General features: G+C 36.0%; 1 protein-coding gene across 4 annotated transcripts in view; it reads right to left on the bottom strand.

Annotated features, from left to right (window-relative positions):
• Nucleotides 1-14,027, bottom strand: part of APC (APC regulator of WNT signaling pathway) — a 90,626-nt gene that overhangs the window by 42,674 nt on the left and 33,925 nt on the right. For all 4 annotated transcript variants that reach the window (XM_083818929.1, XM_083818927.1, XM_083818928.1 and 1 more), the window contains exon 3: nucleotides 227-311. In XM_083818929.1, coding sequence (XP_083675055.1) covers nucleotides 227-311 — 85 coding nt within the window. The remainder of the gene's footprint in view (nucleotides 1-226; nucleotides 312-14,027) is intronic.

The raw sequence follows: 14,027 nt of genomic DNA, 5'->3' as shown, positions 1-14,027 counted from the left end.
TACAGTAACAGTAGCAAAAGCACAAAAGCAACTTAGAAACATGCTCCCTTTTGAAAATGTGTCTTTAAAATGCTTAGCCAAAACAAAAACAACTGTGCACTGAGAGTATGCCTAACTGCTAAAGTCAGCAGCGGAAAGAAGGTGCATTTGGGTTTGAAAATTTTACCCCAAAGAAAAAGCAATTAAGAAGCAAATGACCCTATTTAAAACATAATTGTAGATTTACCTTTAAGTCGTTCTAGTAAGTCAATTTGTCCAGAAGATGCCATTGCCTCATCTTCAATACTTCCTTGTAGCTGTTTCAGCACCTCCTGTAAGAAATTAAGCTTCATTAAGAAATCCTTACAATAATAAACCACAAGGTGAATACACATCAACTGTCCTTAAGTTCACACTTATGTAACACCTACTGAGACACTCATGTAAACTTTACTTCATGTGACCAGTGATCAAGTGTCACAACTTTTATTTCTGTCAAATAAATTCTATAGCATGTCCCCAAACACTGTCACAATGTAAAGTATATCCTGAATAACAGACTCTCTGGTAATGCAAGCTATTATCTTATTTAGAAGTCCTTCTCAAAGTGAATATACATTTTATCTCTGATTTAGAGATGCAGAAGTGGAAGCACAAAGAAATTAGTCAAATTTCTTCATCTGTGTACCTAAAATTAGTCTTGTAAAAATAAAATTTGGGTACATGACTAAAAGTTACTACAGTATTTTGAATATCACATTAAACCTTAAAGGTATCAGCAGAAGTTAGCAACACTGTAAACCAGCAAGGAGAGTCATAATTATTCTTACTAATACTGCTACTACCACCACCAACTCTGTCACCATCACACCTATGAGAAAAAGACACGATTCCTTCACGGCATCATCTTATCAGGCTTACTCTTTAGGATTCCTTCATGCAGCTGATGCTTCAACGCCAGTAACATACCTGCACGCTACGGAAACTAAATGAACTATACAGCAGAAGGAACATAATTCTAATGCACAAAAAGCTTCATAATAAATGATTACTGTACTAAAGAAAGGGTCCTGTAAGCCCCCAAGTCCCTAATGCTCAGTGGCCTAAATTCAGGAAGAAAATTAAATGCAAGTTACTGAATGCCTTTTCGATATCATAATGATGGATACATCAATAGTAAAAATTAATTGAAAAGACTGGACATAAATCAAAAAGCCCTTACTAGAATTTAAAATATGATTTTTCATACTATGGCATAGAAAATATGTTAAGAAGCACCAAAGGTCAGGAAACAAAAACTCTGAATAATGAATGGTACTCCATACTTTTCACACACACAGTCTACATCTAGAATTGTACTCCTTCTGTTCAAACGCAAAAACTATTCAATTTTAGATGACTTTAAAAATCTCTGTATCCCTGTTTTGCTCTTTTCTGAATTCAGTATGCCTTATCATCTACATTAATGATCCCTGCAGCTTCTACAGAAGGTTCCTTTTAAGGAACCTGTTTAAAAGAAATTAAAGGCATCTACAAGAAGACAAGGTATTATTGACTTTAAAGAGATATGCTACTGAGGTTTTCTGTACTCAAACTGTTCTTCCTCATACAAAAAATAAAGTGAAAGGATTTTGAGTATTTTACTCATTTTACTGTGTGTGGTCCTAGGAATATAATCTCCAAGCACTGCACCGAGAACAAATGCAGCAAACTCACTCTGCAATCACCCACTATTTAACTACATGCCAGTACTGTAAGCAGAGTAATTCTGCTTGATTCTAGATGTATGAACTACATCTACTCTGTTTTTTGAAAATAATTCTGGTAGTGAGTTGAGGCCAAATTTCCCAGTTTACATATTGCCTGACTTGCAAAGTCAAGGCGTGTGCCCACACCAGTGCACTTGTTTGGATCGCTGTGAAGCCCGACTCCCAGCTGCCCCCACTGGCTGCACTTTGATTCACAAAGTAGAATGATCTCAAGAGTGTAAACTGATTTTCTTTCACACCCAAACTAAGCCAGCAGTTACTCTCAATACTGCTAACAGACATTCAACCCATGGGACCAGGCTGTAACTAGTCCAAAACCAAAATCCCATGACATGTATATACGTATCAGGGGGACATAAATATACTATGCACACTGGGTCCTCAATGTAATTCACCTACAGATCTGCGCTTACCGTGCTCCCTGTTAATGCAGGCATAGCCTTCAGGATAATGTCTGGTGTGATGAAATCACTGCTCTTGGAAAGAAATCTCCACTGTGCTTGTGCTTTTAAGTGTGTTCAAGGGCATCCTCATTAGCCATGTGGCACAGCCATTTCTATACATAACATCTGCCCTGTCAGCAAAGTCAGACAAACGAATAATCTGGTGTTTTTCAATGACGGACTCCTACATTATCTGACACAAAGGCAGGTAACATTTGCAGACAGCAGTCTTAGCTTAAAAGCCTAAAAGGGCAATGTGGGTATGTGCAGTGGTCTTGGGAGTTTTTCAGGCTTCTGAAAGACCTGTCAACTCAGATAAATTTAGAAAAAACTGATGAACCTTCCTCCTCTGTGAACAGCACCTTGCTGCAGGAAAACAAGTAAACAAAAAAAACCACAAACCTCCAACCCTTCCTCCTGCTCTCTTAGAAGCCTCTTTCTCACCTCTCTGCATACTGGTATTATAGTCCTGCAATTTCAGAGATGGCTCAGGATACTTTCCTACACAATGAGTCTTCTTGCTTCAACGGTCAGCGTGAACAGCTAAGTGGAAATATTATCACCTTTTCCTATGCCACCAAACTACATGCCTGCATGGTGTCTGGGTAGCCAAGGACTGCTCTCTCTCCTTGAACATCCAGTATTGACAACAGATAAAAATCAAAGTGAATCACCCTTCCCAATTTTCTCTGCTGCAATTCATTAGTTTAGGTTGCACCTCTAAATTTTACTTTTTTTTTTTACCCCATTTTTCTTCCCTTAACAGCACATGCATTTTTTCTATTTAGCAGGTAAAGCGTTTCACCATCTGTTTTCTTTACCACTTTTGCTAAGTAACAGTGCCATTACAAGACTATTGTGTCTATTTCAAGCTTGGTCACAGCACACTTCACAATCTAAACTGACAAGACAGAAATGTTATAGAGGGAGATGCAGACCCCCAGTACCAGTGAAAAATGAAGGAGTGTGCTAAAATGACACATTGGGGAATTTGAGCTTTTATTTGAATAAAGAAAGGGAGAAGTTGTCCACAATAACTGATTTGGAGGAAACATGGCAATTAACTGTGATAACGCACATTTTTTTTTTTATACTTACTATAACTCCAGGATTCAGCACATTCCTTTCACCTGCAGTTCTCCTATTTTTTTTCTAAGATTAATACAGCATTTTGAAATAGTGCTTTTCTATGAACAATAATCTTTCATGTCTTCTGATATCATGCCTGTTAAATAGTACAAAATTGTCTATTTAAACTTGGACAACTTTAACTAAATTAATATTTCTATTTAATTATGCAAGCTTGAATACATACACTAGTATGAGTTTATACCATTATTTTAAGCAAATTCTTTACTTGATCGTGACTTCCTAACAAAATAGTTACACAAATCTAAGTATATCTATAAAATCTATAAAAAAAGCTGCAGTTTTTTTTTCCTCTTCTTTTAATTAATTGAAAATTAAATCATTATAATGGTCTCTTAAATATAACCTAATGGTCTCTTAAATATAACCTAGTCAGACAGGAGAAGTACATGAATGCTTTTGGAAATAAATGGCAATGTCCCTATGACTCACCATCATTTAAAAACATTTCTGCCTTCACAGTCTCTGGACTGTGAAGGAAACAATGTCTTTATGTGTGTTCTGTCAATATAGTCCCAAACTTACAACTAATTCATGGCTAATTAAATAAAAAAGATCAGACCCATCAGCAAGTAACTGGAAAACAACTGAGGAGTACCTTGACAGTAAATGCACCCAACTAAGTAGTGAACTTGTAAATAAAATTGCTTAAGTGTTGTAAATTTACTCAAACTGCTAATAATAAAGGAACCACAGAGACGCAATGCTAATAATGCCAAATTTCAAATCCCAGTGAGTTAAGATTTAAAAGTATATTTAATTTTGGAGGATTGGAAGTGTATTAAATATCTGTATCCGAAAATATTTAAAAAGATGGTAGCTGTGCAAACACATTCTGGTTTACGTATATACTTCTTTGGCAGAAGACAGAACATTTACAAGAGTCTGGTCATATCAGGTAGGCTTAGTCTTCTGTAAACAATACTTGCTTTTTCCCCTCACTTTTAAATAGAGTAAGCTTTACTATTTTTATGCACTTTTCTAAAGGTTTTATATATTCAGAGAGTGCCCAAATGTATGGGAATAACAAAAATTAAATACATGAAAACACTGGCAGCAGTATTCCAGACACAGATCAGTTTCAGTTTGATAGTTAGCAAACAAGTTGTTTTAAAATTTATTGGCTCTTTTAAAGGTAAGCATGAGCCTGCACTGAAAAAGATTTCTACCAAAAGCTATTCTGTCAATGACTTTTTATTAAGAAACTCTTTTCAGCCAGTAACTATACGTGGTCCTGAATGAAGACGTTCCTGTCATCTATACACTAGATTTCACTGTGTGTATTTTTCAGTGTTTGTAGACGAAACCTGAGTCATCTTTCAGTTCATATTTCAGGTTATGTTTACCCTGATTAGCACTATATTTCTAACACTTGAGTACAAAACCAGGCCTAATTGCACAAATACAGGCAGTGTTTATAATTTCAGACAGTAATTGAACATCTGTCTTAGTACTGTACAGGATGGGAATAGTACATCGTGAATGACTCAAAAATATTTTGCATTGTTTTTAAGTGAGAATATTTCTGTCAGCAACTGTGCTTATGTTTTTAAATGCAATATGCTGAAAACTTACAATACAGCTCAACTCTAATTTTAAAGTGATTTTTACATTTCAACCCAGTGTTGCACATTGTTTCAATTATTGGTTTAAAAGGGCAGAAAGAGAGACAACATACTAAAAGCACATCCATCACTCAAATTCAACAAAAGCATTAGGTGCCAAAACAGCTGGGGAAAAATCAGAATGCTGTTTGCTATTTGTTTATAGAGAGCAGAACCTGAAGTTCAACGTCTAGCATGACCCTTCATAGCTGTATCAACTCAACAGTGCCTTAATACTCTCATACATGGTAGCTGTGACACTCATGGGGTCAAGTGAGCATTATGGAACGGCCCTTCACTCCTGTACATTCTGGCAAATTACAATGCTACTTAATCAAGCTTGGTGGGAGCCCTTTAACTGGCTGAAGTGTCAGGCAATTGCTCTGGTTCCTCAACCCTATAACCAAGCCCAAGTGATCACAGCGATGGTGACAGTACTGCTGACTGAGGTCAAACACAGGAACAGCTCAACTTTTAACCCTGTAGAAAGAATAAAGCGTTTGTTATGTGAAATGATGTTGTTCATTTTAATTTCAAACAACGTCACTTTTTAAAGGAAAATTACTTGCATGATGCCACCATGCTCATGAGCTGTCACTTGCTGTAACCGCACACTGAAACACATTAAGATTTTAGTGCAAGTCCACTGTCAGATCAACTAAAGCACCTTATTTTATGCTCAGAAAGAACACTGTCTAAAATAACATCAGTAACTATAAATATCACCAGCTCATTTTCACCCAAATTATAGAAAAACCTTTTATTCAATCTTCCAACCAATTTGGATTCTGGAAGAATCTTTTCAATTGCAAACACTGTGCTAAAAATATTAGTTATTGTGAAATCAGAACAGCAAACTGAAAGACACAAATCAATGTCAATACAATGCCACTGTTCCTTCTTTACTGACAGAATTCACTATTTCACATCTCTGCATTTCATAAAAAAACTATGTAACTCCCACAACGAGAATATGGTGCAATTTTTAGTTCACCTGAACTTAAGTTATTTGCAAATGTCTAAATGCATTACACGTGGAGTCACTCAAGAAAAATATTTTCCAGATTTATCATTTGATTCAATTTGTAAAAATCTGTTCAGCTTAAGGGATTTTCTTCCACTGACATTTCCAAATGTTCAATCCACATGAATTAAAATCTTCCAGTTTACTGTTAACATTCTTTTTAAGAGGATGTCTCTACACATTTCACTATCCCTTGCATATCTACTGTACAGTCAGTATAGTATTTTTCCTCCATGTTATAATTCTGATGTGACAGGCTTTTATGTGCTTTACAACTGACATTAACTCTTCCCTCCTAAGAAAAGCATGGGTGTGTGGTGCATAGGGTACAACAGAAACATCCAGAATGTGGAAAATACATCTTAGAATAAGGCAAGATTAAGGAAGATGAAAGCTCACAGAAGGGGAAAAAAAAGAAGCATGCTTCCTATGCTAATTATGAACAATCTCCCTTAAACATTTGAAAAATTCAGCCGCTTACAAGTTTGGAAGGGAAATACTGAAATAAAATGGAAACCAATCATATGTTGTAAAGAACATAATGAATAAATTAATACAGCATGTGGTACAGAAGCTCAGAATTTAGCACCTACTCCACAAATATTTGTTCAGGGTAGGAATGTTACTGCTGAATCCATGGCTTCGCTCCCTTCTTGTTCATCAAACAAAGCACTACCAGTTACAGTAGTGTCTCTATCAGATGAAATTAAAATCTTCAGAAATTTATCCTCAGACTAGATCAGTGAATTATTATAATGTACAGTAACACTGATCATACAGGCAGTTAAACAATGCAAATATGAAGGCTTGAGGGGAACAAGTGGAAAGCTAGTATCATCACTCAGAACAAAAACAAGGTGTCATCATTACGTTCTGCCTGTTTTTACAACGCCTGCTGTGCAGAATGGGATTAAGTATAAAGCTAAAGAAGGTTTTCACTAAGAGCAATGGTATATGCACACCCTCTGACCAAATACCCACTGGGCCAAACATTTGAAGAGGACTTGACTTTTAAGGTGTCAGATCCCATGCTACTATTATATTTTCCAATCTCCCCCTTATTAAATAGATATGAAGTTAAATACACACACAACTACAAAGACAGCTAACTTGCAGTTGAGTTTTAAAATGCTGTATTATTCTAGAATACAAAATATAATCCAGTTATACTGAAAGCAAACAGTCATTATTATTGAATCAAAATATTTTGGTTGGCTGTACTGAATGTAATTGAGTTTTGAGCTCTGTCTAGGATGACATGGTGCCACGTGAGATCTGCAACTCTGAACTTGCATTGAATTCTCTCCTACTTTCTGCTCAATGTTCTGGACATGGTATTTCTGACTGTGACTGAAGTCAAACAATTTCCATGATGTAGGCTACCCAGTCATATAGAGACCATAGCTTATGAAAGAGACACTATCAGGCTAAGAAATCCAGCTGACAGAAGAGGATGCAGTTCTCGTGTTTTTAACATGGTAAGCCAATTTTTTTCTGTCAAAATATAACTTTCAAGAGAAATTCCTGACTCTACACATCATTATATGCATGAAAATCTGCACTTCGAAACTTCAATTGCAGATGTAAATTAGAAAATAACACATTATACAATGGTGTATTTTCATCCTTATTGTAAGCACTGAGTATGCTAACTTCAGAAGATTTTTTTTGTACATATGTAAAATTGTATCACCCACCCATGGTAGAGGGGTTAGACTTAGATGGCCTTGAAGGTGCCTTCCAACCCAAACTATGTTATGATTCTACAATCATAGTGTATACAGACCAGCTACAAAATCTATCATCATCTATCTTAAAGCTCATGTTTCCTTAATGGTTAAGTGTGCAAACCCAAATGAGATGCCTTTTTTTTTTGGTGGTGTTTTCTTTTTCTGTTTAAAGAGAGAAAAAAGTAAAAAACCTCTGTTGTGTCAATAACCATGCTTTCATAGTTTGTTTCAAAGCTCGTTTGTGTTACAAGTGAAGAACAGACCTGGGAGTCATAATTTGTACCATCCCCACCACTGGAAATGGATACAAAGATGAATTTCACAGAAATGTCTTTATACTTCTGATTCATTAATTCCCTCACAAAAATTCCTTTTCAAAGGATAGCTTACTACTCAAACTCCTCTTGTTCACTACTGCACCGTAAGCTGTTCTTCAAAAAACTTTTAGCTCCTTCTACATTTCCCTTCATTGTCTGCCGTAATTTATGTTTCTGCTTAAAGCCTGCCTAAAGCTCGGCCACAACAAAATTCAGTGAACTATCGAAGAAATCAAAACAAAGCTTCTACTGTGTGCTAGATGGAACATATATCAAAACAGGCTTTTAAAAATGGAAGTTAGGAGAAGAAAAACAACCTCAGTTAAGTCAGAGGACACAGAACCATACAAATAACTCCTAAGAGCCTAACTTTTTGTAAAAAGTACAAAAAAACCTTTTAACTTTGGCCACATTTACCGAAATGTTGAAGAATCAGTCAGACACAATGAAGCTGATTTATTAAAGTTGGCTGGAAAATGCATGGAAACAATGCCAGGACAAAGACAGATTCAATGTAGGCACCACTTCTTGAAGTACACTACTTGCATGGCAATGAGCAAATGTCGAGCATGCTAGAAGGTTCTCATTAGCTGGTGACACACAAGCTAATTAAGGAAGGAAAATTTATGTTTAACTGCTCTAAGTGGCAAGCAAAAGTTTCTTTCACTCCCATCTGTATCAATGTAAACAGGATCCTTCTCTAAAAAGTTGTAAGACAAACATATACAGTCAGAACCAGGATGATGGGAAGAAAAATAAAACACTGGAAGCAAAGGATACAGTAAGAAATGGCAACATTTCAACAGTCTCACAGAAACATAGTCATTGACCTCACAGTATGATCACAATCTTTTGCAACTGCTTCATAAACTATAACAAAGCAACTGGATTGTATTGGCAACTCTACTCAAATACTCCCATCCTTCTAAAATAATCTAATAACTCAAGTTTCCTAAAAACAACCACAAAGAAGCAGATGACCCACAAACAAACAAAAACCCCATCACTTTCTATCATGTTATCTCAGAGCCACCTTATACAGAATTTTCAAAGTTAACTTTTCAAACATTTTTGTCCCAATTAGTATGTTAGAGTACAAATTTTCACCAAAACAAGGAAAAAACAAAAAACATTCCTGAAATTATTTGCAAAAGTACTTTTCCATGAACTAACGTACTGAGGATTGTGCTACTCTTAGGACCAGAGCTATGCAGTGGATCTGCTTAGACCTTCTCATTAAGGCTTTCTATTGAATTCCCAAAGACAACTGAAAAGGTTTTAAACAGAACAAAAAGCTAAGCTATAAACCAGGATAATTAGTGAACCTTTTAATAAAAAATAACAACAATCTGAATGACTTGAAAAAACACTTCTGCTGTAATTACTGAGACTCCATACAACTCTTCCCTCCCTACTGCACCCCTTGCAGGGCAGATGTGAATTGCAGCACATGCTGTAGATCGCTACCTGCTCAGAGAAAGGGCTCTTTCCATCACCAGCCAGGCAGACTGCTCCATTTCCTACTCTCTACTGCAGTCTCTTAGGATCTCTTCATCAGTTACGGGCTCCCCAGCATGTTGTTGTCACCTTCCCTCCCCTCTCCCCCTCCCACCATCCCTTCCCACACCTGGCCTCTGAAGGCCCTCTCCTTCATAATGCTAAGGAGTTCTAGAAGGAAAATTCCTCCTCCTCTTCCTGGGGCTATGCTCCAACCAGTCTTAAGAGATTGTGACCCTACTGGGAAAACAAGAATGGAGGCAAAAGCAGGCACTATCCTCACACTGAGTCAGACCAAATGCCAATCCGTGCCAACATCCTACCTTAGCAGAAACCCAGAGCATATACATGAACAAAAAATACATTGTTCATTTCACTTGTGTATCCCTCCTCACAGCTTCCAGCAGTGCTTAACTTGCAGACTTCCTGAATCTGCATCTCTGGTGGTACTAACCCGACTGATTTTTGGCATCCAAATGCACTTAATTTTATCTGGCACTTATTTCCTCAGTCACTCAATGCCACAAAATCCTGCAGCTTTTCACACTCAGTGCGCTCATTTTTACAACATTTTTACATCTTTTTATTTTTATTTTTTTCCTCCAAATAAGTTATGAATACGTTGAAAAAAATCAAGTCATAGCAGAAATCCCACTAGGTCACTACTGACTACACTAAAAAAAGACCTTTTACTCTATTGTTTATTCTATTATTTATTTTCTACCTTTAACTCACATAGCAATCAAAGAACTTTCCCAAATCTTCAAGAATCTTTGAGGGAGATCAGCAGTTTTTCCCTAGGATGTTTTCTTGAAAAGTGGCATCACACCTGCCACCTTCCATAACACTCACACTGAGGGCATTTTAAACACATAATAGAGATCGTGATCATTGTCTGACAAGCACCAGTGGTTATTATAACCAGAAGGACTTAAGTAAGCAGAGGATCTTGCAGAAAAACTATATACACAAATTTGATAAGCAGTGCAGATGTCTGTTTGGTGGAAGAGTCAAATTAAAAAAAAAAAGATTACCTTCAGTTTGAGTCCTATAGATTGACAGTGTGTGATTATTTGCTATCTGTTAAACGTAAGGGTAAAGGAAGATACATAAGGAACAAAGTGAAAACATGCTGGGTAAGAAGCCCGGGAGACAGGGGTCCAAATCTAAAGCAATAAAGTTGATGCAGTTTAAATTATATAGGAAAGCAGCTTTGACTAAGAAGCTATACGTGATGAATTGCTGTGAGGAAGGAGCCTACCACACAGAAATTCTGCAATCCATGAACAAACAAGAAATGACTGGCTGACAAGCCAAGGAACACTGTGGAAATGTTTCGTTAACTACAGTTTTAAGCACCTGTATCTCGAGACCACTCTGGGAAATGATTTTTCCTCTTTCCTAGGCTGTAATCCACTTTCTGAAAGCCAGGGGGGTTATACCTCAATCTTCCAGTTGCTGACAACCAGAGGGTGGCACAAGTTACACCTTACTTTTGACAGTTCAGTAATTTCATACAGTGAAATGTCAGAAATATTTGATATTCACTCAAGTGTTTTGAAGCAATTCGTGTATCTGTTTTAGACCTTCATGCTAACTTTTTCTATTATTGATAATAAATTTTCAGGCAGAACCCCTGAGATGCCCTCTGTATGTCAAGGAAATATCTCTAAGCTCTGTATGTGCAATTACTGTGGAAATATTACTACACTGCTTTTAGTTATCAAACAATTACAACCCACTCTATTATACTTGTCCCAATCCCTTTGTGAAAGTATCAGATACCTCGTAACACTTGGAAATCAGATTTCCAGTGACTGCTCTGGAAATAATGCTAGTATTCCAGTCTGTGACAGAAAGCACAAAGACATACCTACCATACTAAAATTTAAGATTCAAATACAAGCATTTCACAGTTACACTGCAGTTTGCTTACTACCCTTGCTTACTACCCTATTCACTAATAGGAATTCCAGATCAAATACATCTATTCTAATGTGTTTCTCTTCTGTGTACCGAATATTTTACTTTCATATTTTAACGTCATTCAGGTTTTTTTTATTGCTGTATGCCTTGCTGAAATACTCTACTCTGTGATGTCAGCTATAAATCTTTTTTCCAAAGATAAAAGAAAAAGGGAAAAAAGCAAGTTGAAGCAACAAACACTCTCCTTTTGGAAAGTGATGGGAAAGACCTGTTTATCTGACACAGTAGTAAAATATACAATTTCAGGTATTTTATAGTAAAAACCGCTGATAGGTTACTGAAGATGGGATTACAAATATGGGTATCCATTAATCGTATGTATCCACCGTTTACCTGACTAAACTTATGTCTAGGAAGATACACACCATGTATGCATACAACATGTGACAAAATTTGTAAGCAGTATGTTTCAGGGATTTCTGTCAGGCTTCAAATACGACAGGCTTCAAATTCTGATTTGCGAACACATGGATTATCATGATACATTGAAATGGATTCCTGTGCCAGAAACAGAAAAACTTCTTGGCATCTTCTGTGCTTTACAATGAGGATCATTAACACTGATGATCAGAGAGACAACTGATCAGAATAAAGCAGGTTCTCATGGTTAAGTATCAAGAAATAGTGGCTAAGCAGGAGATAGTCTGACCAGTAAATGAGGAAGGCAAGTTAAAAAAATATGCAATCACCCGTTTAGATAATCAGGAAAGCATTAGATAAAAGCCTCTTTCAAAATATGTAACTGCTTTCTCTTGGCAGACGCTTTGAACCAAACCTTAAAATGTGCATATGAGGAATAAAGGGTGCCAATAACATCTGAATTTTTATGTTTCTGCAAGAGTAAACTTTTCTAAAAAAGGATGTGATTCAATCACTGGTATTCTTGGTGTAAAAAAATCAGCATTATTTGTTGTTGCTGTTGTTTAAACTCTTAAGGCAAAAGCCCGCTTCCACACCTTGACAAAGAGTTCCTAAGCAAAAAGTGTAACAATGACAAAACACCGCCAGTGAGTCTGCCCCTGAAACATTCTGAACATCCATCTCCTGTTTTTATAAACAGACTCCAAGCTGGAAGCAGTGCATTTTTAAGATTCCAGCTTTTTCATGAAACAACCAAGCTATTGTTACTGTTCTCTTATGTTGCCATCTTGCTAGTGACTCTGCTATTCTTGCTAAGGATCTGTATGTTCATCTCTTTAAATAGTCACAGAAAGAATGATAGGAAGTTATATTTGCAGAGAAAATAAAAGGCAAGTTTTTTTTTTTTATATATAAAAATCACACTCAGCTCTTTTAAGAAATAAGCTTTCCCATATTCTCACAAGTCCAGCATGACCACTACACATGGAACAGGCACCATGGCATCTTGTATAGCACACCACTGACCTTTAATTCAGCTAATTTAAAGTATTAATTAATCAACTGCACAAAGCATACACAAACCTAAAATAAATCTGGTAATATTATATTGTCTTGAAGCATCTTTTGCAGCTACTTTCAATTATCTAAACCTTGTACAAACATATTCAAAATCAAAATTCTCAAAATTTCAGCACTATTTTTTTTTGTTTAGTCAAAATCTGTTCCAATCCACCAATAAAAAGCATCGTAAGGTTTACTACCCTGCTAATTTACAGAAAAAAACACAAATACTTTCCATGTCAAAAATAAACCACTCTTTGGACCCACACTGAACATCACAGTAACTAGCTCTCTAGGAGTTCGTCTTTTAAATCTGAATTCTGTAAACAAACAATGAAAAATAAAAACAACAAAAACAACAAAAAACACAGAAAATTATTACAACTAAAATATTTATATGAAGGTAATGATCTGCCAAAAAAACTCCAAAAAATAAATGTAAAAATTTTAAAAATATGAAAAGTGTGTTTTATGTACATGAAAAGAAAAAAAGATTCCATAGAACAGAAGTTTAACCATTGCTTTGTTTCTTTACCATGTAGATTCAGCTACTTAGAACACTTCTCAAAAAAATCATGATATCTGAATCTATTTTGTATTGATACATGTAGACAAAGTATAGAGGACATTAAGTGAGCTGGAAAATAATACGGAAAACAATTTTAAATTTGCTATATAAACACAAAAGGGAAGACATTTTGCTCACAGAGCAGTGCACGTAATAAAGCTGGCATCTTTCTTACACAAGACAACACAAAATTATTATTTTAGAATGAAATCCAACCAGAGACAGAGCAAGCATGGAAATCAAACATAACGGAAGTTATTCTTTTGCAAGCTTTTACGTATCTGAGATTAAATTAAAAGTAACCACTTTCACACAGAACTTATATGGGGAAAAATATTAATATGAATTCAGTATTATATGAAAAAATGTACCATCCTTAACAGCTGTTCTTCACATAAACCAGGTAGGACAGTCTTCACTCGCAATTTATGCCTTAAAAATTGAGGTCTTTTTCTGACAGAGTTGTACATTTACAGGCGAGTAGTAGTAGAGCTTAGACTATAACTCTGTGTACATGCTGGACTGCTTTTTGTCTCTTC

Source organism: Anser anser (genome assembly GCF_964211835.1).
Source record: "Anser anser genome assembly, chromosome: Z".
NCBI lineage: Eukaryota > Metazoa > Chordata > Aves > Anseriformes > Anatidae > Anser > Anser anser.
Note: the sequence above shows the minus strand (reverse complement) of the source record. Positions and strands in the feature narration are given on the sequence as shown.